At 42.2% G+C, this 26,405-nt stretch overlaps 1 protein-coding gene across 1 annotated transcript; it reads left to right on the plus strand.

Moving 5' to 3' along the window:
• Positions 1-7,595: 7,595 nt before the first annotated feature.
• ACOD1 (aconitate decarboxylase 1) lies at positions 7,596-17,496 on the plus strand. Its single transcript, XM_008144074.3, has 5 exons — positions 7,596-7,709; positions 11,417-11,578; positions 12,330-12,419; positions 14,900-15,105; positions 15,969-17,496. Exons 1-5 carry the CDS (start codon positions 7,698-7,700, stop codon positions 16,912-16,914), a joined length of 1,416 nt encoding a protein of 471 aa, XP_008142296.2. The 5' UTR covers positions 7,596-7,697; the 3' UTR covers positions 16,915-17,496.
• Positions 17,497-26,405: the final 8,909 nt, after the last annotated feature.

A 26,405-nucleotide genomic window follows, 5' to 3' on the forward strand; every position in this document is an offset into this window, starting at 1 on the left:
ACAAAGAGGCTCAGGGGTTACTCTTTTTGGGACGCCAGCCCCTAGTTGGGAAGTTTGCATAGGCTTGCAATTAATTTTTATTCTTTTGCTTAAAATCTTTTAGTCCATGAATTTTATTCTTCAAACTTCGTAGGACAAAGACCTGGAATCAGGACCCCAGTTTGCCGTTTGGGTAACACTACCACTGTGATCTCTGATAAAACATAAGCTTTGCAAAAAATGAAACAATAATTATAATCCAGAGACTGACTCATCAAGATTTTGTTCAATAGTGGCACAGGAAGTACAAGGCAGGAAAAGAAAAAGTGAAATTCAAATACCCCAAATCAGCTACCCTGGGCAACATTAAATGGTTTCTCTTTCTTAGAAATAGTCTACATTCTTACATCCCTGATTTGTTGTTTCAAATATTCTTAATTTATTCACAAATAATTTATTCATAAATAATACCTTGTAGCTGGAGTTGCTCTTGCCAAGATAAAGAGAGATCTCTTCATTGTATTTTATTGCTGTCAGAGCAGCATATCACTGTAGAATACAAGCCATAGCCATTAAAAACGGTATATATCTTCTTGACACATTTCTACTGGGGAAAACAGGGGGTTAAATTTCATTCATGTGTTTGTATGATTGACTTAATGAGAACATCAGGTTTGTATTAATTCATTAAACAAAAAATTTTTTTTACATTTATTTATTTGTTTTAATTTAATAAATCTTTATTGTTCAGATTATTACAATTGTTTCTCCTTTTTCCCCTCATAACTCCCCTCCACCCGGTTCCCACACCACCCTCTGCCCTTACCTCCCCCTCAGTGTCCTCATCCATAGGTGTATGATTTTTGTCCAGTCTCTTCCCTTACCCCCCACACCCCTTTCCCCCTGAGAATTATCAATCCACTCCCATTCTATGCCCCTGATTCTATTATATTCACCAGTTTATTCTGTTCCTGAGATTTTTAATTCACTTGATTTTTAGATTCACTTGTTGATAGATATGTATTTGTTGTTCATAATTTTTATCTTTACTTTTTTCTTCTTCTTCCTCTTCTTAAAGAATACCTTTCAGCATTTCATATAATACTGGTTTGGTGGTGATGAACTCCTTTATGTTTTTCTTATCTGTGAAGCTCTTTATCTGCCCTTCAATTCTGAATGATAACTTTGCTGGGTAGAGTAATCTTGGTTGTAGGTTCTTGCTATTCATCACTTTGAATATTTCTTGCCACTCCCGTCTGGCCTGCATAGTTTCTGTTGAGAAATCAGCTGACAATTGTATGGGTGCTCCCTTGTAGGTAATTAACTGTTTTTCTCTTGCTGCTTTTAATATTCTTTCTTTGTCTTTTGCCCTTGGCATTTTAATTATGATGTGTCTTGGTGTGGTCCTCTTTGGATTCCTTTTGTTTGGGGTTCTGTGCGCTTCCTGAACGTGTAAGTCTATTTCTTTCACCAGGTGGGGGAAGTTTTCAGTCATTATTTCTTCAAATAAGTTTTCAATATCTTGCTCTCTCTCTTCTTCTGGCACCCCCCATAATTCTGATGTTGGTTTGCTTGAAGTTGTCCCAGAGGCTTCTTACACTATCTTCAAATTTTTGGATTCTTTTTTCCTTTTGCTTTCCTGGTTGAGTGTTTTTTGCTTCTTTGTATTTCAAATCTTTGACTTGATTCTTGCGTTCCTCTAGTCTGCTGTTGGGTCTCTGTATAGTATATTTTATTTCAGTCAGTGTGTGTTTAATTTCTAGTTGGTCCTTTTTCATATCCTCGAGGGTCTCGTTAAATTTATCAGCCTTTTCTAGGAAATTCTTGAAAAACCTTATAACTGTGGTTTTGAACTCTATATCCAGTCATTTGTTTTCCTCCATTTCTTTTGTTTGTGATCTGTTTCTTTGTCTCCGCATTTTCGCTGTTTCCCTGAGTTGATAGGGTGGCTTTGTGTGCTAGGTGTCTTATATGGCCCAATGGGTCGGCCTCCCAGTTACCTGAGGTGGACACTCTTGGTGCACCCCTTTGTGTACTGTGTGTACAGCCTTGTTGTAGTTAAGTCTTGATTGTTGTTGGTGTCACTGGGAGGAATTTACCTCCAGGCCAATTGGCTGTGAGGACCTGCTGTGTCTATAATGGAAGAACTGCTATGCTGGAGACACACTTATGGGTCAGGACTTGTTTTATTGGGGCTCACTGAGTCTGCCTCTTGAATGTGTCACTTATGGATGTGAGTAGTTGAAATCTGGTGTCGTCTCACACTGACCACTAGATACACTAGCTTCTGGATCTCCAATGAGGTGCAGGTCAGCTACTGTCTGAGGCCACCCAACAGGAGCTACAGCGAGAACTACAGTTTCTCCTCTTTGCTTGGGGTTTGGAGGTTTTGGAGTTGTCTGACCAGAGCTGCAGTTTGTTAGGGTAAGCTGCGATAGGGCAGGCCATTTATATGCAAAAGCCGCTGCGTGGAGCTTAGGTGGGTTTGTAGATTGTGCAGGGTGGGGTCTCAGGGAGTCACTAGGCTAGGGCGTGGCAAACAGCGATGGCTGCCATCAGCTGTCTCTGCGTTTCCGCATTTCCAAGTCCCCACGTCCCGCGCCCCAGCACAGCAAACAATGATTGCTATGCACACCTCTGTAAGGAAGCCACCCTCACTTTCAGACCCGATGGCAGACAGTCCAGCTTCTCCCTGTAGGAGTTTGGGTACCCAGCGTCTCCCCAGAAACTGGAGTTCAGAGTAATCAGGAGTTTGTCTTCCTCCGGGTTAAAAAAAGCAACGCACCCAGAAGCCCGCTGCCAGCCCGATTCACACGCCTCTGTACCTCAGCTTCTCAGCGCTTGTGCATGTCTCAATGCTCTTTTCTCTTTCCTTCTAGTTGTAGAACTTCCACTCATCCAGCTTTCCCGTGGTTCTGGGTGATAGACATTTTGTCTTTTAGTTGTAGTTTTGAAATTGTTGTGCGAGGCAGCAGTTTAGGTGTTTACCTATGCCGCCATCTTGGTTTCTCCCCATCATTAAACAAAAATTTATTGAGTACCTACTATGTGTGGACTCTGCATGAGATCCTGGAATGAGTGATCAACAGGGTAGATCAGATTCCTCACTAAACAGAACTTTATGATTTTAAAAGGGATATAAACAGGAAACTCTTTTGCCCCATAGAAACATGAAGTCACTTTAAGCTTAGGATATTTTGGAAGGCTCCTAAAATTAACCTCTACACATAAGGATTTCTCAATTTTGATACTATTAGCATTTTTGCCAGTTAATTTGTTGTTGGAGGTGAGGGTGCAGTCCTCTACGTTGTAGAATGTTTAGCCCCATGCCTGGACCCTCTCCGCTAGATGTCATAATTTGATGAATGTCTCCAGACATTTCCAAATGTCCCTTCAGAGACAAACACATCTCTGGCTGCTCACTGCCCTTGCTTTCCTCCAGAGAGTGATGGAAGAGTAGATTTGCATTTAGAAACAATTGCTCTGGCTTCTACTTAGAGCAAGGAGCAAAAGGCAACAGGAAGTCATCAGTTGTTTTATTGGAGAGGTGCCATCAATATACAATTTATTATTTAAGCCCCTAGATAGTTAGAAAGTGACAAATTACAGAGTGCCTTAGTCTTTAAATTGATCACAATTCCATAAAAAGCACACAGTAATTAAACCAGAAAATAATTGAACTAACTCTTCTTCTGAAGTCAATAATGACAAAACCTGAGGCCCAGAGAAGCTGGAAGAGAGAACTTCCATTAAAGCTCACCAGACTTAATAAAGTTCCTCATTCCTTTATCAAGCTTGTCCACAGTGAGATGGTGGAGGTCATCATAGCCCATTCTTCATGTAAAAGTGGTCTTATGATTCTCTAAATGTCTAAGCATAGAAATGTAAGCTGAAAACTCCAGAACTCCCAACTGGAATCATGCTTAGGATAGTTCTGTTTTAAGTGTCTGTCAAATCAGATGTCTATTTTCTTTCAACTCAGTAAGATTACTTTTTTTTTTTTTACCAATACATGTAAGACTATCTAGCAATAAATCTGTGATTGTTCTTGAGTCTATGCAAATGACCTGAAAATATGTTTCTTGAACCTCATCCCCAAATGGCTATCAATTCTTTGAATATAGAAATCCATCCTTCCACTGGTGGATTTGGAGTCCAATGATATAAAATAAAGATCATCTGAAATGGTATACAACCACGATTTGTGTAAATACTGAACCTACATCTGGCTTTCCACAGTCTAGACCATAGTTTAAGCAGCAATTGACTTAAGAGTAAAATCCAAATGTCCCCAAGTCCTCCTGTTTCTGAGTCCTTCTTCCTTATACCATCAAGTAGGTACAATCATACCCCTTCCCTTTGACTCTTCCTTAACTATGTAGGATAACCAAAGAGCACCTACATTTCCCAAGTCGCTAGTTACTTATCCCCCTGATTGGTACCTTGAAGCTTCTTTCTTCAGCCCTTCATGTCCAAACAACTTTTCAATCCATTCTCCAAAGTACAGCTGACACTAGCTTGTAGTATTTAACAAATGTCCTAAGGATCACATAGGGAATTACCATGTTGTAAAGAAAAACTTCAAATTGGATATTTTATCTCACTACTCCTTAAATGTGTCTGCCTGTATCCTTCCACCTGGAGTACCTTGCTGACCACGTCTCCCATTTTCCCATATGGTTCTGGCTTATAACCAGGGCATCACCTCCTCAGCCTTCAACCCCAATCTATGGCCCTGCCTTGGCCCTCTCTTCAGGGCCTCAACACTCTTTCTCCACAGGCTCCCACCAAGAGAAGAAAAATATTAACCTCTTCTCCCAGAGACACCACCTTTTACATTTTAATGCAGAGCAATTAAATCTTTGTCCCAAACTCTCCCTTCTGTAATAGGACTGGGGGAGAATAACAAGGTTCATGGATATTTCCTCCAAAATTGAAATGCAATTTCCCCTAAAGATGTTCTGCCACTACATCTGGAACAGGCTCAAATATTAAATTAAATAGTATAGTGGTTTTTGTACCTGCTACAAGTACAAACCAATTGGCCAAGACTAGACAGCCCAAAGGAAATGACAATTACCCACAGGAGCAGAGCTAGGTCCAGACAAGACAAGGCACGGTGACTGATTCAAGCGAAAGGGTTTGGACAAGCTGTGTTGAAGCAGATTTGGGCAATGATAGGGAGTAAAGGAGATAGGCAGTAGAGGACCAGGGACCAAAGATCTGCATATATGGAAAATGCAGTTGACAAACACACAAGAGATTAAGCTGGGAAGAAGTATGTTGACTCCTAATGCCCTTCATCTCAAGCTACCAGGAAATTCCAGTTGGCACATTTGTCCCTAGACAATGGTAACCAGCAGTTTGAAGTAGAAGGGGAAGCTGAGAATGTGTCTTAAATACTACAACTTAACCAATCCACTCTCTGGGTGAATTTGATTGTTTACTTTTTTTAACCTTTTAAAAATTTTATTTTTCAATGACAGTTGACAATCAATGTTATTTTATATTAGTTTCAGGTGTACATAAAGTGGTTAGACAATTATATAATTGATGAAGTGATCTTCCCAATAATTCAAGTGTCCACCTGGCACCATACATAGTTATTAAAATATTACTGACTATATTCCATATACTATACCTTATATCCCCATGACAATTCTGTAACTACCAATTTTTACTTCTTAATCCTTTCACTTTTTTCACCCAATCCCCCATCCACCTTCCCATCTGGCAACCTTCAGTTTTGTTCTCTGTATCTATGAATCTGTTTCTGTTTTGTTTATTTTGTCCTTTAGATTTCACATATAAGTGAAATAATATGGATTTTGTCTCCTTGATTACCTGAGCCAGCTGCTCCAAGAGTGTCCCTTGTGTGGTTTGTGTGTGATCTCCTGTTGAGCTCTGATTGCTGTGGGCACATCCGTTGAGGGTATTGACCCTCAGTCTGTCTGTGTGAATTGGCCACAACAACAGTATATGAATTGCTGGGTGTGTGTGTGTGTGTGTGTGTGTGTGTGTGTAGGGGGGTAGTGGGGGAGATGGGGGACTCCAGAATGGGATTTGCCCCAGTGGGATGGGGTCCCATGATTTCTGAGATATTGCTTTGGGTGTGCCACTTGTATAGCTAATTGCATAGTGCTCTCCTGTGGTCTAAATCCAGCCATTGGGTGTGTTGGTTCTGGGGCCTCTTGAGAGGAACGCCAATGCAGGTCATGTCAGATATTGCTTGTGACTGGCCTGGGGCTACCCATTGGGATCTATAAAGCAATATGCATTGGGTGGCTGCCTGTGCTAGGCCTGGATGCAGGTGAGAGGGGCCACTTTGCACACCAAGGCTGACTGCCACCAGTACGAGACCTGAGGTAGGTCAACTAAAGGTCCAAGGCACCCTGAGACCAGCTTGGATGGGGCCTGTGGTCCTTTATGTTGGGCTGGATCTTAGGGAGTTTTCAGGATGGAGCTAATAGAGTTCACCAGGTTGATGCAGATTCAGGTTTGGTTGTGTTGAGGAAAGGGCTCAAGACAGGAACAATGGCAGCTATCCCTCCAACCCTCACCCAAAGCCACACAACTCAGTTTCTCCATGTATGTCTCTGGCACCTCCTGACCCAAGCCACTATCCCTCTGCTAGATCCCAAGGTGTGTGCCTGCAAGCCAGAGTATTTGACCTGACCCTTTAAGAGGTTTCCAGCAGCCTTCCATCCTACATGGACACTTCACAGACAGAAATTATGTGGACTCCTCTTCCCACACCAGTGTTCCAGGCTAGGGAGCCTAGCATGGGGCCGAGACTCATCATTCCTCAAGGGGGACCTCTCCAGCTGAGATAGCCCTCCAGACTCTCCACTGTCACACTTAGGTGCAGGGCCAGCCTGTTTCAAGTCTCTGCCCTTCCTACCAGTCTCAATGTACATTGAATTTTAACCTCCTAGTTTTGTGTATGTTAACGTTGGCTTTGCCAGACTGTATTTCTAATGATATGTTTACTGTCCTTAGTCTCCCAGAGAAGGTAAGATTGCTATGGCTATAATATTTAGTGCTATGTTGAATAAGAATGGTGAAAGAGGACATCCCTGTATTGTTCCTGTTCTTAGGGGAAATGCTTTTAGTATTTCCCCATTGAATATGAAGTTGGCTGTAGGTTTGTCATATATGGCCTTTATTATGTTGAGGATTCTTCTTCGTATCCTTAGTTATAGGATTTCTGTTCAGCTAGTCTCCAGAAGGTTAAACCGAGATACTCACTGCATGAAAGTCAATACTTGAGAGACAAGTGTTGGGTGGAAAGGAAAGGTTGCTTTATTCAGGAAGCCAGCAGCCTGGGAATATGGTGGACCAATGTCCAAAACCATCTCTGAAGTTCTGGACCAAGGAGAAGAGTTTTAAAGGGAGGCAGGGTGGGAAACAGCAGGAACTATGTGCTGACCCACATGGCCAGAAACCAGTTAATCTTTTCCCTGATGACATGGAGACTTGCTTGCATCAGAGTTACTATTCTTCTTTGTGGTCAGGCATGACCTAGGTCATTCATTACCTCCCTGGAAACATCTGGTTCCTCTAAATAAGTGTAAGTGGGAAGTGTTAAAACAAATTTTAAGGTTAGAACAAAGAAAAGGAGGCTGGGTTTGAGAGGAGTGACTGGTATAAAAGGCAATCACACAGAAAAATGAATTACTCCTTGGATTCCCTCCTGAGATAAACCTCTTCTTTAGACCATGAAGCTCAAGGTATTGTTATATTTTATGTGGCTAATTTAAATTGGTTTTCTAGCTTACCTCTTATTGTCTCAATTTCCTCAGTTGCCCTCTCTTTTGAAGAGCTATCTGCTTCTACTTCAAAAATGGCATTTTACTGTTTCTCATAGCCTCTGGGATATCTAATTAACTGCATCTTGTTTTGTTTTGTTTTGTTTTAGCAATGTTTTACCAATGACAGACATACATCTGTTGTATAAAGTTAGGAAGAAAATTAATCATTATACGTACATTGAATTTTAACCTCCTAGTTTTGTGTACATTAACGTTGGCTTTGCCAGACTGTATTTCTAATGATATGTTTACTGTCCTTAGTCTCCCAGAGAAGGTAAGATTGCTATGGCTATAATATTTAGTGCTATGTTGAATAAGAATGGTGAAAGAGGACATCCCTGTATTGTTCCTGTTCTTAGGGGAAATGCTTTTAGTATTTCCCCATTGAATATGAAGTTGGCTGTAGGTTTGTCATATATGGCCTTTATTATGTTGAGGTATGATCCCTCTATTCTCACTTTGATGAGAGTTTTTATCATAAATGAGTACTGGATTTTATTAAATGTTTTTTCTGCATCTATTGATATGATCATGTGATTTTTATCTTTTATTTTGTTTATGCAATGTACCACCTTTATTGGTTTGCATATATTGTACCAACCTCACATCCCTCGGATAAATCCCACTTGATCATGGTGTATGATTTTTTTAAGTGTACTGCTGGATCTGATTTTGTTCAGTATTTTAGCATCTATATTCATCAGTGATATTGGCCTCTAATTTTATTTACTTGTGTTTTTATCTGGCTTTAGTATTAGAATAATGCTGGCCTCATAAGAAAAGCTTGGAAGTCTTCACTCCTCTTGAATTTTTTGGAGTAGTTTGAGGATAGGTGTTAGTTCTTCTTTGAATTTTTGGTAAAATTTGCCTGTGAAACCATCAAGTCCAGAACTTTTGTTTGCAGGAGCTTTTTGATTACTGCTAACATTAGTTATTATTGGCTTACTCAGGTATTTTGCTTCTTCCTGATTAAGTTTTGGAAGATTAAGTTCTCTAGGAACTTGTCAATTTCATCTAGGTTGTCTAGCCTGATGGCAAGTAGTTATTCACAGTATTTTCTTATAAACCTTTGTATTTCTGTGGTGTCAGTTGTTATTTCACCTCTTATGTTTCTGATTTTATTTATTTGGGTTCTCTCTCTTTGTTTCTTGATGAATCTGTCTAAAAGTTCATCAATCTTATTTATCTTTTCAACGAACCAGCTCTTGGATTCATTGATCTTTTGTATTTTATTTTATTTTATTTGTCTCTATGTCATTTATTTCCACTTTGTTCTTTATTATTTCCATCCTTCTACTTACTCTGAGCTTTTCTTGTTCTTCTCTTTCTAATTATTTTAGTTTTAGTGTTAGATAGTTTATTGGAGCTTTTTCTTGTTTCCTGTAATGCTATGAACTTCCCTCTCAGGACCACTTTTGCTGATCCCATAAGTTTTGGGGTGTGTGCTCATTTTTGTTTGCTTCCAGAAAGTTATTTATTTCTTCCTTGATTTCATTGGTAGCCCATTCATTGTTTAATAGCATGCTATTTAGCCTTCATGTGTTTGAATGTTTTTTGAGTGTTTTTATTGTAATTAATTTCTAGTTTCATGCCATTGTGATCTGATAAGATGCTTGATATGATTTCCCTCTTGAACTTGTAGAGACTTAGTTTGGGTCCTAACATGTGGTCCATCTTTGAGAATTTCCTATATGCACTTGAGAAGAATGTATATTCTGTAGTCTTGGGATGGAATCCTATATAATAAAAGCCTAGGTGGTGTCACGCCCTCATGTGACATCATCACAAGATGGCTGCCACAAGATGGCCGCCACAAGATGGCTGCACAGCAGCCGCTCCACACAGTGAGGCCTGGGGGTCCCACGGCTCTGTGCAGTGCAGAGGAGGCAGGTCCCAGCAGAGGAGGCAGGTCGCGGCAGAGGAGGGCAGTTGTGGGCGATTAGCCCATCAGGGGAGGGCAGTTGTGGGCAATCAGGCCAGCAGAGGAGGGCAGTTGGGGATGATCAGGTCAGCGGGGGAGCAGTTAGGCATCAATCAGGCCAGCAGGAGAGCGGTTAAGAGCCAGCAGTCCCGGACTGTGAGAGGGATGTCCAACTGCCCAATTGGGCCTAAACCGGCAGTCAGACATCCCCCGAGGGGTCCCAGATTGGAGGGTGCAGGCTGGGTTGAGGGACACCCTTCATGCATGAATTTTGTGCACCGAGCCTCTAGTATTCTATAAATGTCAATTAAATTCATCTGGTCTAGTGTATCATTTAAGGTTTCTGTTTCCTTGTGTGTGATTTTTTGTCTCAAAGATCTATCCAGTGATGTCAATGGTATATTAAAGTTCCTACTATGACTATATTTCTGTCTATCTCCCTTAAAGTCTTCCATGGGCTTTCTTATATATTTAAGATGCATATATGTTTAACATGGTTATATTCTCTTATTGTATCAATCCCTTTAGTATCATGTAGTGGCCTTCTTTATCTCTTTTTATGGCCTTTGCTTTGAAGTCTATTTTGCCAGATATAAGGATTGCTACCCCTGTGTTTTTTTTATTTCCATTTGTTTTTGTTTTAAATATATTTTTATTGATTTCAGAGAGGAAAGGAGGAGAGAGAGATAAAAACATTAATGATGAGAGAGAATCATTGATCAGCTGCCTTCTGCACGCCCCCTACTGAGGATAGAGCTTGCAACCCGGACATGTGACCTTTACCAGAATCAAAGCTGGGGCCCTTCAGTCCACAGGCCGATGCTCTATCCACTGAGCCAAACCAACTAGGGCTTCATTTCCATTTGTATGGGAAATATTTTTCCATCCCTTCACTCTCACCCTGTATGAGTCTTTAGTTCTGAGGTGGATCTTTTGTAGACAGCATATATAATGTTTTCTTATCCATTTGGCTAGCCTGTGTCTTTTGATTGTAGCATTTATTCTATTTACATTTAAGGTTATTGTTGATAGGCACTTATACCATTTTTTATATCTATATTCCTTGCTCTCTTTCACATTGATGTTTTCTCTCTCTGTCTCTCCCCCTCCCTTCCAATCTCGCTAAAAATCAATAGAGAAAATACCCTCAATGAGGATTAACAACAACAACAACAAAAAGCCTATGTAACTTAATGATGTTGCCTTTCTTGGTCTCTTCACCTGCAAAGGGAGACGCACAATAAATACCTACCTAGAGACCTGTGGATACTGTATCTTAAAAGATTAGTACAATACCTGGCACATACTTAAAATGGCAGTTACCAGCTCTCTGAATGCACCCCGCCCCCTGCCAAGGTATGTCCACTATATGGACAAGATGCCCCCCACCCTCCCCTGCTGACTCTCTGTGCTTCCCTCCACCATCACCTCTCCACACTCTGGGTCATCATCTGCTTGCTAATCTGTGTCCTCAACTTGACCGAGGACAGAAACTGGCTAGTGTGTATTCCCACATCCCTTTTTCTCACACATAGCAGGTGCTTGGTACACATCATTTTTTTAGAAATTAAACTTAATTTAATTAATGGGGTTCCCTCTAGTGGAATAAACTCTTTACATAAAAGTACCTCGAGTTTTCATCTATAACAGACGTATGCAGATACACAGTGAGTGTATCACTGTTCTAACCCTCTTCCCTTTAAAGTCCGTCACAGAAAGCTTTGCCAAAGTGATCCATGGCTTGAAAGTGGGACACCTGACAGATCATGTTATTCAGAGGAGCAAGAGGATGATTCTGGATACGCTGGGCGTTGGGTTCCTGGGAACCAGTACAGAAGTGTTTCACAAAGCCAACGAATATAGTAAAGTAAGTTCATGTCTGCTTTAGAAATAAAAGCCGATGTGCACACATGCCTGCCTAGGAGTGTACCCACGAGTGTACCAGAGCTGTGTGAGTTCTACTGCTCTGCTCTTCGTGTTAGGGATACTACGTGGTGTATATAGCATTGTTGTATATAGTTTTACGCTTTTCTGTGCTCTATTATCTGAGTTTTAATATTCATCCATATATTTCACTAAGTCACTGGCTTAAGACCATTCTTAACACTAGTAATATCTCATATTTATTATTATTATGACTGAAAGCACTTTTTATCTGAGAGTCTTAGAAGCAATAGCACCTACCCCAGATGATTTCTTCATGCAAAGACACTGAGAGTCTCTGGGGAAAAGGCTGGGCCAGAAGGGTGTGTATGTGGGTGACATAGCATCCACCCTCCAGTGGATGTGCTTGGTATAGGCAGTTAGTTCACTTTCCCTAGTACTTACCCACGAGGAGTAAATAAGAGTAAATTCAGACTCCACTCCCTGGAACACTTATGAATCATGGTCTGGGGTTTATCAACAATATCTCTGCTCACTTCCATGGAAAAAGCTGTGTATTGTCCTACAAGGAAGAGAATAATTTAACGATTAAGGCTTTGATTTAACATAGCACAAAGGGTTCAATTAAGGACTATTAATGTAATGCCTCCAAAGATGAAAAATGACTCTTGCAATGGGGGCTTGGCATGCTAGGCTCACACTCTATATCACTGGTTGATATTCTTTTGTTCCAGATCTACAGTTCCAATGTATCCAGCACTGTTTGGGGCCAGCCAACCTTGAGACTCCCACCGACATATGCTGCTTTTGTCAACGGTGTGGCTGTAAGGAGATTTCCATGTCTTTTCCACTGTTAGACAAATACAATAATTTTCAGAGTCAGGAAATATCTCAGAAATTGCCAAATTTCCATATTTTACTAATGACATCATTGAAATTCATAGAGATGAAGTGGACTGCCCTCCCTCCTATGTAGTAATCCCAGTTTTCATAGTGAATTGATACTTTCTAAATCAATTGTGAAGTAGAGGAAATAAGGTAGGATTTAGATAGCTCAACCTCTAAGGTAGCCCAAACTCTAAACTCTGAATGTATATCGCAGAGAACATAAAACCCAATATCCAGACTCAATTTCTTGAGTACCACTTTCTATCCAATAACCAGCCTTTCATTTATTTATTCATTAATTCATTGATTGATTCATTCAACAAATATTTACTGAAAAAGAAATAATGGCTCTATGATTTCTTTATTTTCTGTAACAAAAATCAGCATTTCTTGTCTAAGAAACAATTTTTATGCTTTATGGAATATATAATTTGGACATGAATATGTTGAGTTTTTGAGATATATTTATGGTTTGGCAGGACAGTAGCTCAGAATATTGAAAGTCAAACCCAATGGTGCATCCAAGGAATAAATGTCCAGTAAGCAGTAAAAAGTGCACCAGACATCCAATAAACATAAAAATATATTTTAAATGAACTTCTGGTTATTACTATCCTATATAATAAAAGCCTAATATGCTAAGTGTCCAGTCATCCAGTCGGCCATTCAACCAATCAAACCGTAATCCTATATAATAAAAGCCTAATATGCTAAGTGTTTGGCCGGCTGTTCAACCAATCAAAGCATAATATGCTAATGATATGCTAAGGCCACTCGCTATGATGTGCACTGACCACCAGGGGGCAGTCGACCAGTTGCTATGATGTGCACTGACCATCAGGGGGCAGATGCTCCAACCAGTAGGTTAGCTTGCTGCTGGGGTCCGGCGATCGGGACTGAGCGAGATGGGCTGGACACGCCCTGGAGCCCTTCTGGGGTCCCTCCCAGGCTGGCCAACCTCCCGTGTCCCTCCACAGCCTCTATCGTGCTCTGGTAGGGTCCCTCGGCCTGGCCTGCACCCTCTTGTAATCCAGGACCCCTTGGGGGATGTCGGAGAGCTGGTTTTGGCCCGATCCCACAGGCCAGGCTGAGGAACCCCACTGGTGCATGAATTCATGCACTGGGCCCCTCTAGTATACTAATGATATGCTAAGGCTGCTCAACTGCTTGCTATGACATGCATTGACCACCAGGGGGCAGACAGTTGACTGGTTGACCAGTCGCTATGATGTTCACTGAGCACCAGGGGGCAGACAGTCGACCTGTTGATCAGTCGCTATGACATTCACTGACCACAAAGGGGCAGATGCTCTGACCGTTAGGTTAGCTTGCTCCTGGGGTCTGGCCAATTGGGACTGAGCAAGACAGGCCAGACACACCCTGGAGCCCTCTTGTGGTCCCTCACCGGCTGGCCAACCTCCCACGTCCCTCCCCGGCCCTGATGGCACACCAATGGGGTCCCTTGGCCTGGCCTGCGCCCTCTCGTAATCCAGGACCCCTCAGGGGATGTCGGAGAGCCAGTTTCGGCCCTATGGCAGAACAACCAGTTGCTATGATGTGCACTGACCACCAGGGGGCAGATGCTCAAAGCAGGAGCTGCCCCCTGGTGGTCAGTGCACTCCCACAGGTGCTCACAGCTAGCAAGAGCAGCAGCAGTGGTAGGAGCCTCTCCTGCCTCCACGACAGCGCTAAGCGGGGAGTGGGCCTAAGCCGGCAGTCAGACATCCCCCGAAGTCTCCCAGACTGCGAGAAGGTGCAGGCCAGGCTGAGGTACACCTTCCCCCCGCCCCGACCAGTGCACAAATTCCATGCACTGGGCCTCTAGTTTCATATAAGAAAAAAATAAATAGCGGGGTTAAAGAGGACTAAAACCTCATAGCAGAAAATAATGATTTTAAAATATAGCTTAGTATATAATCCTGGTTCAAAAGTTCTTGCAACTTCTCCATAAGTCTAAAATTATTTCATAATAAAAAGTACAAAAATATATATGGCCCAATATGGAATAAATGACATTAAAGTTTTAGTGCAGCTTATTTGAAGGGTGGGGAGGAACTGAGGGAGGGAAGGATGAAGCAACCACCTAATTCCACAGCTTTGTTTATAAGGGAAATACAGATCTTTTCAGGGGCTATGTCAGAGAGCTCTGGTCACCTGGGTAAGACCCTAGCTCCTTGGGGCTCACTAGCTGCTCCCCAAGGTACTGCCTGCTTTTGCCAGAGGACAGTCTGTCAAGTGCCCAGCTATGTGATCAAGAATCACAGCCTGTTCATAGGTTTTATTTTCAGGAATCAGATCTAAAATCTCACATCCAACAAGGCTATTACTTAACTAAATGCTTACTAGTCCAAAAGCCATTGTATTCAGGGAAATACATTTTGGTTTTTCGTCGTTGTTTGCATGTCTCTCTACATAGATTCACTCCATGGATTTTGATGACACGTGGCATCCTGCCACCCACCCTTCTGGAGCTGTCCTTCCTGTCCTCATGGCTTTATCAGAAGCCCTCCCTCCAAGTCCAAAGTTCTCTGGTCTTGACCTACTGCTTGCTTTCAATGTTGGGATTGAAGTGCAAGGTCGACTAATGAATTTTTCCAAGGACGCCAATGACATACCGAAAAGGTATGTAAAATATTTGCCTCACGAAGAGACAGTCAGAGTCCCTTTCATCTGTGAATCATTAGTTCTGTAGAGCTTTCTGACATATAGTGTGGCCCAACTGAAGATGTTAATATTAGTGCTAGCAGGTAATTCAGGTCACCAGGCACAGATAAAACTGTATATATAAAGATATGATTCAGAAGTGCTCATGAAAAATCCCCTTTGGGTTTAGAACATCAGGACCATGAAATAAATTGGGGTCTCATGTCATGCTGGCACCTGTGGGTATCTTGAATATTCCTGATCCCATCAAAGCAGAATCTACTTTGATGTTTGTTAGGGTTCTTTAGACTAATGAGAACACACAGACTATCCTAAACCTGACTGTTCGACCCATAGGGCAAAAACGGTCAAATGTGGGCTGTATCACATGGTTCAATACAATATTTATCTTGTCACTTGGTCCATGCTAGGAGAGGTGTAAATTGGAATATGGAGTGAACTTTCACAATTTCTAAAAGGCCCTTAAGTTTTAGTTACTTACATGATCTTTCAGCAATCAACAACTTTCACCTTTCTATAATAATTATAAAGGTATCATTTATAAAGAATATACTGTCTCCGGCACTGTTATAAGCATGTGAATTCATTCAAAACTCTATAAGGTAGATACTACTGGTATTATTATTGTCATCTTAAGTAAGAGAAAACAGAACAGAGAAGTTGAATACCTTTCCCCAAGATCACTCAACTAATAAGTGGAAGAGCTGAGATTTGAACCCAGGCAGTATAACCCCATGATCTAAGTTCCTGATCACTATACTATACTGCCTCCTGGTGGTTGAGGTGTGTAAATCTCTAATACTGCCTTTTTGCTTTTTCAGATTCCATCCGCCATCAGTGGTAGGAACTTTGGGTAGTGCTGCTGCTGCATCCAAGATGTTAGGGCTCAGCATGACCAACTGCCAAAAGGCCTTGGCTATTGCTGTTTCTCATGCCGGGGCACCCATGGCAAATGCCGCCACTCAGACCAAGCCTCTTCACATGGGCAATGCTGCCAGGCATGGGATAGAAGCTGTTTTTCTGGCAATGCTGGGTCTCCAAGGAAACAAGCAGGTCTTGGACACGCAGACTGGATTCGGGGCCTTCTATACCAACTACTCCCCCAAAGTCCTTCCAAACCTAGATTCTTACACTTGGCTCCTGGACCAGCAGGATGTGGCTTTCAAGTGTTTCCCTGCACATCTGGCCACCCACTGGGTGGCAGACGCCGCTGCATCTGTGAGAAAGCACCTTGTAACAGACAGAGCCATGTTTCCCACTGACCACATTGAGAGAATTGTGCTCAGAATTCCAGATGTCCGGTATGTAAACCGGCCTTTCCCAGACTCGGAGCATGAAGCCCGTCACTCCTTCCAGTATGTGGCCTGTGCCATGCTGCTCGATGGTGGGGTTACAGTTTCATCATTCCACAAAGACCAGATCAACAGGCCTCAGGTGAGAGAGTTGCTTGGCAAGGTGGAGCTGGAGCATCCTCAGGACAACCTGCCAAACTTCAACACACTATACTGTGAGCTAAGTGTCACCCTCAAGGATGGAGCCACCTTCACGGAGCGCTCTGATACCTTCTATGGTCACTGGAGGAAGCCACTGAGCCAGAAGGACCTAGAGGCCAAGTTCAGAGCCAATGCCTCCAGGATGCTGTCCTGTGATGCCGTAGAAAGACTTATAAAGATAGTAGACAACCTGGAAGGTCTAGAGGACTGTTCTGTGTTAACCTCGCTTCTGAAAGGACCCTCTCCATCAGAGATGATTTCACAATCCATCTAGCATGTAATAATTCCATAGTACAATATCTAAATGACTTTATATTTGCGGAAATTTAATGAGTAGCTTTCCAGAGCAAAGGTCTGCTCTTGGTTCGCCCAGAACTAAATGCAGCCTGGTGGAGAGAGTCCAGACAGAACTGGGTATATATGGAAGGAGTCTTGTCCTACTAATTTGCAAGACTGTTCCAATTATCTATAAGCATTCATAGAGCTGAATTTCAAGTCACCTGTGACTTCCTTATAAAATTAATATTTTCAGAGGAATTTTATGAACTTCATGAACCTCAGGTGTGAGAAGACTTTGAACCTGTACATTTTTTTGCTGACAGTGGAGAAGGGCTCTGGTCTGTTGTACCACCACCGACAGATTTCTTAGACCAGGGGTTATAGAATCTCTCCATGGTGGAGAGGATGCTGTTGGGTTTAAATATGAGAGCTTGGTGGTTTAAAATCTTGCCTCTGCAACTTACTAGATGTTACTAGGTATCCTTCTGCCATAGTTTCTCTATTTTGTAAAGCATAAATAAAAAGCAATCTAAAAAACGAAGTGGCTTTGCTTCAGAAGTCACGTTCTTAACCATTGCATTATGTCATCTTTCATTATTTAAAAAAATGTTTTTGATAAATGAATAATGAATGAAGAGTCTGAGATATAATAAAGAATGACAACAAGAGTGTCAACCTATGAACCAGGAACTCACAGTTGGATTCCTGGTCAGGGCATGTGCCCACAATGCGGGCTCAATCCCCAGTGTGGGTGTACAAGAGCCAGCCAATTAATGATTCTCTCTCATCATTGCTATTTCTATCTCTCTCTCCCTCTCCCTTCCTCTCTGATCTATATACACATTTATATATGAATGACAACAAAAAAATATATATGTCTATAATTAAATAAATATTGACTGTATAAAATAATAAAATGACTTATGAGTTTAAAATTGTAACATTAGCAGGGAATTTTATAGTAAACTAGAGGCCCGGTGCACAAAATTGTGCACTCTGGGAGGGTCCCTCAGCCCAGCCTGCACCCTCTTGCAGTCTGGGAGCCCTGGGAGGATGTCCAGCAGATGGCTTAGGCCTGCTCCCCACAGGGATGTCAGTTGGACATCCTCAGCACTGCCATGGAGGCCGGAGAGGCTCCCGCCACCACCACTGCACTCGCCAGCCATGAGTCCGGCTTCTGGCTGAGCGGCTCTCCCACTGTGGGAGTGCACTGACCACCAGGGGCAGCTCTGCATTGAGCAGAATCAGGCAGAAACCAGATCTCTGACATCCCCCAAGGGATCCTGGATTGCTAGAGGGCACAGGCCAGGCCAAAGGACCCCACTGGTGCACGATCGAAGCCGGGGAGGGACACAGGAGGTTGGCCAGCCGGGGAGGGACTGCGGCAGAGCTCCAGGGTGTGTCTGGCCCATCTCACTCAGTCCCAATCAGCCAGACCCCAGCAGCAAGCTTATCTACCAGGTAGAGAGTCTGCCCCCTGGTGGTCAGTGCATGTCATAGTGACTGGTCGACCAGTCAACTATCTGCCCCCTGGTGATCAGTGCTCATCATAGCGAGTGGTTGAGTGGCCTTAGCATATCATTAGCATATTATGCTTTGATTGGTTGAACAGACGGCTGGACGACTAGACATTTAGCATATTAGGCTTTTATTATATAGGATGTGTTCAAGAGAAGGGCAAAACTACTAACTCTAGACTGATTTGTAAGTATGCATGTGGACATTTCTAGAGTAACCATTATTTTTTTAAAAAGCAGCAGAATGTATCACTTCCAGGTTAATAGAGAGTGAAATATGTAATTGGGGGGAAAATAACCTATAGGAAGGCAAGACTGGAGGGGAGACGAAATATAGAAAAGGCAGAACAAACATAAAATTATAGAAAAAATCCAAATATATCTATAATTACAAAAACAGTAAATGGACTAAATGCTCAGCTAAAAAGATAGACCATGAACACATTTTTAAAAATGTTTCATAGCTTTATTAATATCAACTTTACATACTATTAATTCATCCATTTTAGGTGTACCGTTCAATGAGTTCTAGTAAATTTATAGATTTGTGTAAACATCACAATTCAGTTTTTGGAATACTTCTATCACTCTAAAAAATTCCTCATGACTGCTTGCAATCAATCCCCAGTCCCCTCTCCAGCCCTCAACAAGCAATAATCTGCTTTCTATCTCAATAGTTTTATCTTTTCCAAATATTTTCTCTAGTAAGTGGAATCATACAATATGTAGTCTTATGTGTCTGACTCTTTCACTTAGCATAAAGTTTTAAGATTTTTCTACATATGTATCAGAGCACTTTATTCCCTCACATTGCTGATAACACTCCACCATATGGATATGTTGCAGGGCAGTGAAAAACTAGGAAAATTCCAGGGCAAGATGAATAGGAAAACTGAGATAAAGAAGTTAAAACAAGGCCAACAGTGTGGACAATTTACAGCTGGCTTGTAAATAACAAGCCTTTATCTTCCCAGCCAAGGACACTTGAGAGCAAATGGTTAAAAACCTCCCAAATGAGAGAATGCAGAAAAAGAGGGAGGAAGGGGAAAGGAGAAAAAGGAAGTTTTATTATTTTTTTTGTTTTAACTCGCTAACAGAGAAGCCAGCAGTCTCAAGGCTTGGCGAGATAAAATTGCCAGGTGCTTCTCATGCATTCTGAGAAGCAAAAAGGGACCGTGAAAATTAGTCTATACCAAGATATTCAACAGAGGAATTTTTGAAACCTATAGACAGAGGAGTATAGAACTCCTCAAACCCGCACATGGCATTTGCTTTCCTGGGTTAGCTGGAAAATCCTATCCACCCTCTGAGCCCAATGAACTGGAATAGATTTGCTTGCCTTGCTTCTTTAATAAATGTGCTTGCTTTAATAAATTGGCTTTGTCATAATACAATCAGGGTCTCCATTTAAATTCATTTATACTAGAAGACAAGAATTGAGAAGGAGACAGCCCTCTCCCTTCAACTGAGGGGGTTGTCTGGTGATACCTTTTTGGGGGTCTCTGACTGCCCATAACAGATGTACCACACTTTGTTTACCCATTCATTAGTTAATGGGTAGAGTTGTTTCCATTTGGGGGCTATTATGAGTAATGCCTCCATGAATGATCTCATACACGTCCTTCTGTAGGCATATCTGTCTATGTCTCTTGGGTAGCTACCTAAGAGTGGGAGTGCTGGGCCACCTGATAAGTAAATGTTTAAGTTTATAAAAAACTGTTTTCCAAACTAGCTCTATCATGTTACATTTCCACCAGCAATGACCAAGGGTCCTCGTTTCTCCATATCCTCATCAGCTGGCTTGTAAATAGCAAGCCTTTATCTTCCTTAGAATTGTCACTTTTTTACATTTTAACCAGTCTGGTAAGTGTGCAATAGTATCTCCTGGTGATTTTAATTTGCATTTCCTTCATGACTAATTCTCGCACATTTTTGCCAATTGTTTCTTTTTCTTTTTCGAAATGTATCTTTATTGTTGAAAGTATTACAGATGTCCCCGTCCCTGCCCCGCCCCTACCCCCACCCCCATTGAGCCCCTCACTCTGGTGAGGATTAAAAAGAAAAATAGCATAGGGCTAGTTCACAGAAAGTGATCATTCAAAACACCTCCAAGGCAGGTGTCTCAGAATCAGCTGCACTGGCTCCCGCGAAACTCTAGAGGGCTACATAGCACATCAGAAGAACGTATGATGCACAGTAACTTAAAAATAGATCATGGCCTTATCGGAAGCACAGAACAGAACAAATACCTTCATAGGAATAATGAAAACTAGTCTAGTTATCTTGTTCAGTTGTAAATGCAGAAACCAACGTTCAGATATCATCCTGTCACTCAAAAAATTCTCCTTGCTTTTTGTTGTCGTTATTATTAAACACAAGTCAATCCACCACAGTTATAGTTGCTGCTCATATTGAAACGGGGAAATTGAACTGAAACATGTGGTGTTCCTCTGGGCAGATGGTTCCCGGGTTCTTGTCTGGTGGAGTCGAAGAATGAAACCACGGACAGAAGGTGGTATAGCAAAAGGTGGACATTTATTGAGAAACAAGCACAGACTCCCACGTGGGGAGGGGGAGAGAGTCCCACTGAGTCCCTTTTTTCCACGGTTTATAAAGGCTGCAGTTCTTTGTGCCCTGACATCCCCTCTGATTGGTCACTATCCCCTCTGATTTGGTCACTATAGCAACTTCAGAGCTCAAACCTCAGGTGAGGTACATGCGGTTCTCCTCTTCTTCTCCCTTACAGTTCTCCTATTCCCTTTGGGCTTCCTCTTCCCTCTCTGGATGAGGGGCTTCCTTCCCTTTATTCTGTAAATGTGTACCTTCTGTGGCTCCCAGCTCCCTTATTCTATGGAAATGTGCCTTCTGCAGCTCCCAGCTCCCTTATTCCATGGAAATGTACCTTCTGCAGCTCCCAGCTCCCTTATTCCATGGAAATGTACCTTCTCCAGGTCTGTGTAGGGAGCAGGTATAGGGTTAAGCCTCGGACTGACCTGCTGGCAAAGTTGCAAACAAGTCCCAGCTTGGAGGGCACAGTCTTCTAAGCATAATTAAGCTTGATATTATGACTGCTCCCTAGATCTTTCCTGGGTAGCTAATGGGCTGTGGGAGGGGCAGCAAGTGCTGCCAAAACAAGTGAAACTTACAAGAACATTGTAAATTACCTTGTTTACCTCTGACTATAAATAAAGCATCAGCTTTGCAGTCTGGATCTGTTCTGTGGCCTCAGCAAGGCACAGAAGATCCACCTAGACCCAGCTTATTCTCTTTGTCTGCCTTTTTCTTCATCCTTCACCAGCCCTCCCTCAGGCTTGCCGAACCCTTGGCTGTGCTGGCGCGGCAAAGGTCTATAGCCCTGTGCTTTTTTTATGGACCCCTTCCTTCCTAAAATTTCCTAAACCTGCATATTTTACCCCTAAGAACTCCTTTCAATATTGGAATCAACCTGGAAGTTCAGGAAAAAGCCTTTGAAATAAGTAAATAAAAATGACAATGTGTTTGTATAGGAACACTTTGTGTCTAAAAAACTCAATAATTGTTATTTCATCTTTGGGTCAAGATCACACTGAAAGTATCATTACATGATAGAGCATGTATATAATTCATTTGGTCAGAGAAAAAATATTTTTACTTGAATAACTTCTCCTAAATATTATAACTAAAGCATCACTTTTCAAATACATTATAAAACATCCCCACCATTTCCCTCATTTCACCACAGATGTCATGCAGAGGGGCCGCGCCATGAAAGCGCATGTCTGCACCGCTTGTTGGTGGCATCCTGGCAGATTCACTCACATCCCCGCAGCGGTGTTTGCGTCTCGGCTCTTTTACGGCAGTTGCTTGGTCTGCATCCGCAGACCTGTCAGAACAGAAGATCTGAGTGGGAGAAGATGTTTCTTAGGCACCTGACAGCATGGCTGTGAAGAGTTAAAATTATCAGGTCGCTTTGGCCTCTCAGAGGCTGCAACGTTCACAGCAAACACGCACAGGCGCTGTGCACGTAAGAAACCTGTTCCAACACGAGGCTTCATTTAAATACCCAGTTGGTAAGAGAAATGAAGGTTCTGAGACAGGAATTTTGGGGGTAAAACAGGACAGGTTTAGGAAATTTTAGAAAGTTTAGAAACTAAGGGGACCATGGAGGAAGCACAGGGCTGCAGAGCAGCAGAAGGCATCTTTCCATAGAAGAGGGGAGCTGAAAAGCTGAAACAGGTACATTTCCATAGAATGAGGGAGCTGGGAACAGCAGGAGGTCTATCATAGAGGGGGATCCCTTTTCCTCATCCAGCACAGATAGAAGGCGATCCGGTTCCTGAGTAGGGGCGACGGGGGATTGAGAAAATGAAAAAAAGAGACAGACACAGATACAGTAGGGAAAGCTGGGACCGAATGGGACCACTGTCCTCTGATGGCGAGACAGGGACCCAGAGCTGATGCAGCGTGTTTATTTTATACCCCCAAATACCAGGAAGTTTTACTAAAAGTCAAGACAAAGGAGATTATTTGCATTCTTGGGTGGGCCCAAGAATTCATTCCTGGTGCTTGACTGGATTTACATAATAAAACCCACTCCCCGGCACCAGGGCAGAGATGAAGGTCAAGCTGACAACACTTCTACCTTTTGGCAGAATGTGTTTCCAGGGTGTGGCTTTGCCGACCGCCCTGGATTCAGCTGACAATTTAAAGAAATGCCCATGTGCCTTCCCAGGCACTCTCTACAGTCTATATTTACAAAATAAGGGGAAGGAAGCCCCTCATTCAGAGGAAGAAGAAGAAAGCTCAGCCCTAACCGGTTTGGCTCAGTGAATAGAGCTTCAGCCTGCGGACTGAAGGGTCCCAGGTTCCATTCCGGTCAAGAACATGTACCTTGGTTGTGGGCACATCCCTAGTAAGGAGTGTGCAGGAGGCAGCTGGTCGATGTTTCTCTCTCATCGATGTTTCTAACTCTCTATCCCTCTCCCTTCCTCTCTGCAAAAAAATCAATAAAATATATTTTAAAAAAAAGAAAGCTCAAAGGGAATAGGAAAACAATAAGGAAGGAGAAAACAATAAGAAGTTACTATAGTAACCAGTCCAAGGAAATAGTGACCAATCAGAGGGTTATCAAGGCACAAAGATCTGCAGCCTTTATAAACCGTAGGAAAAAGGAACTCAGTGGGACCCTTTTCCCCCTCCCCACGTGGGAGTCTGTACTTGTTCTTTAATAAATTTCCATCTTTGCTATACCACCTTCCTCCATGGATTCATTCTTCAACTCCACTGGACAAAGAGCCTGGGAACCACCCTGCTCAGGGGAACACCGTGTGTTCCAGTCCAAAAACTCTGTTTCAGTTCAATAAGAAGTCAGTCAGTAAATTACGCACAATTTGATCCATACCCCTGAGTGATAGCATGCTATATTGACATGTTTTCTAACAGAGTAAGCCAGTGGACTGCGAAAAAATACATATTCTCTGTGATTCAAAACCATCTGGTCTTTCACCTGAAACCACAGTCCTTGACCATTCCCACCCGGCCCTAATGCCAATCACCAAATACCACAGCCCCACAATGAAAGCTAATTTGTTAAGCAATCAGAAAAGCAGTCACACTTACAATCATCTGGTGGAAGGAAAACAGGAAAGCACTGTAGAACCTGCTTACCCGGCAGTAAGTGTTTCATCCTTTCCTTCCCCTCCAGCCACACTATGTCCCTGACCCACTGTGACTTCCCAAGCAGGAAGGTGTAGCCACCTGCGCAGGGGAAATTCAGCACCAGCTGATGGGCTTTTCGGCACATGAAGGCTGGAAGAGTCTTATACAGAACTGCAGAGAATGCTGCTCTGGGTCAGCCCAAAACCACCTGCAAATGATGGGAAACTCAAGAAGTTAACATTTTTTTTTTGGTTTGCTTTAGATATATAGTTGATAGGCTTGGTAATTAATGCATATAGAAAGCTATTGTTCCAGGGGTGGAATGTATGACTGGACCTACCCTGACTTGGGAGAATCCCAAGTAATTCCAAGTAATTTGATCAACCCTTGTGCCCCAATTGGACTGCAGGCCACCCAGATGGTATCTGAGCCATTGTGCTCCAGGGAGAGAAGGTCTCTCCCGCCCCCCACCAGGATGCAGAGAAGGGATCACCAGTCAGCAGATGAAGAGATGCTCAGAAAATCACTGGACTGACCACAGCTTTTATCTGGTTAACCTTTTCCTTGAATTCTAAGCCCCTCACCTACTTTCTCCTGAATTCCAAACCCTTTATCTACACTTTTCTTCTCCTTATAAAAAGGGTCAGCTTGAGATGACATGTAAGATGGTTTTTTTAGGGTACATAACCCACTGTCTTCTCAGATAGCCAGCCATCTGAACGAAGTGCCCATAAAGATTCAGTCCTGCCTGGCTGGTGTGGCTCAGTTGGCTGAGTGTTGTCCCAGGCACCAAGAGGTCGCCGGAATACATGCCCGGGTTGCAGGCTTGATCCCTGGTAGGGGGTGTGCAGGAGGCAGCCAATTGATGTTTCTCTCTCCCGCTCCCTTCCTCTCTCTCTAACATCATAAAAACATTTTTTTAAAAAAGGTTCAATCATTGTCTCTACTCATTGGTTCTGGTAGTGATGGGCAGCACAAACACCTGCTTTTCCAGTTTCACAAATACAGGGAACCCGGGATTATTTGAGGCAACAGACAAGAAGAACCTATGAATAATTAATTCTTTAGCAAAGAATTAAGGCACATAAGAGAAATAACACATGTGATGAAAAATTTATATTTCCTTAAAGTCTTCTGGAATTGATAATGGCTTTGATGAATTCATTAACTTTGTTTTAAAAAGTCAGGATAGCAACCTATATTGGTCAACATTGTTCAGAGTCTTTTTTGTAACGAGTTAAATGCTAAAACACAGACTCAAGCATTAGGAAGCTTATGTGCCGGGAACCATTTCCAGCATGTCATAATTACAAGAGTTTCATCAAAAAGGTTGGTGAAGCTTGGGGGGCTCAACAAGGGCTGAGCCACATATGTAGTTTACCTGTTGGAACGGCTAAAAAGCATCTCCCCCAAACCTGAATAGGATTGTTAATTGCCAGACAGATCAGGGCATCTTAATCTACATGTTATTGACTCCTGTTGGCCAAACACCTGAACAGCTGTAGGCTATTCCTCAATCTGACAATGCTTCTGTACAATACCCTTTGAAGTGTATGTCTCCACCTTGCCTTAGGACAAATTGTGTTAATAAAAAGCACTGGATCCTGAGTCAAGGGAAAGTCTTTAGCTCCTTTAGCTGAAGCTCCTCTGACCCCCAATGCCTTTGAAAACTATCTTTGGTCTTTGGACTCCTCCTTATTGAATCTACACATCAGCTCCTTTCTCCAGATGCTGAAAACCCCTTCGTAATGCTGGGGTAAGAACCCCAGCACTTATGTGGTTTCAATGTAGCCCTTGTAGCAAGTACTAGGCTTTGACGGCAAAAAGGGCTTATATTAACCTAATAATAATAAAATCAACAAACATTTTGCATCAACAGTATAAAATTCTGAAGATACAAGCTGGAATGCCCACCATGGTGCTAATTTTTGCTAAATATTTCAAGTTTGTTATAAACAGAAGTACACACACACACACACACACACACACACACACACTTCTTTTTAAGCATTTGAGGTAACTTCATTTCTCCTAAAAAGAAAAAATCTATCTTTATGTGCTGGAATAAGAGATTTTCTTAAATAGCAGTAATTTTTTAGATTGTTTTACAAGTAAAACAGTCTTCAATGTGAAAACACTAATTTTAGCATGAGACCCTCGAAATCATCTTACGAATAAATCCTCAAAACATAAGCAGTTCCAATAAAATTAATCTCTCTCTCTCTCTCTGGTTTTCTAAAGTTAGATTGTATACATAATGTGTAGCAAGTCTCCAAAGATGGCATCCCAATATGTATGCCTCCTGATAGTTCATGTCCTTTTGTAGCCTCCT

Source organism: Eptesicus fuscus, chromosome 8 (genome assembly GCF_027574615.1).
Source record: "Eptesicus fuscus isolate TK198812 chromosome 8, DD_ASM_mEF_20220401, whole genome shotgun sequence".
NCBI lineage: Eukaryota > Metazoa > Chordata > Mammalia > Chiroptera > Vespertilionidae > Eptesicus > Eptesicus fuscus.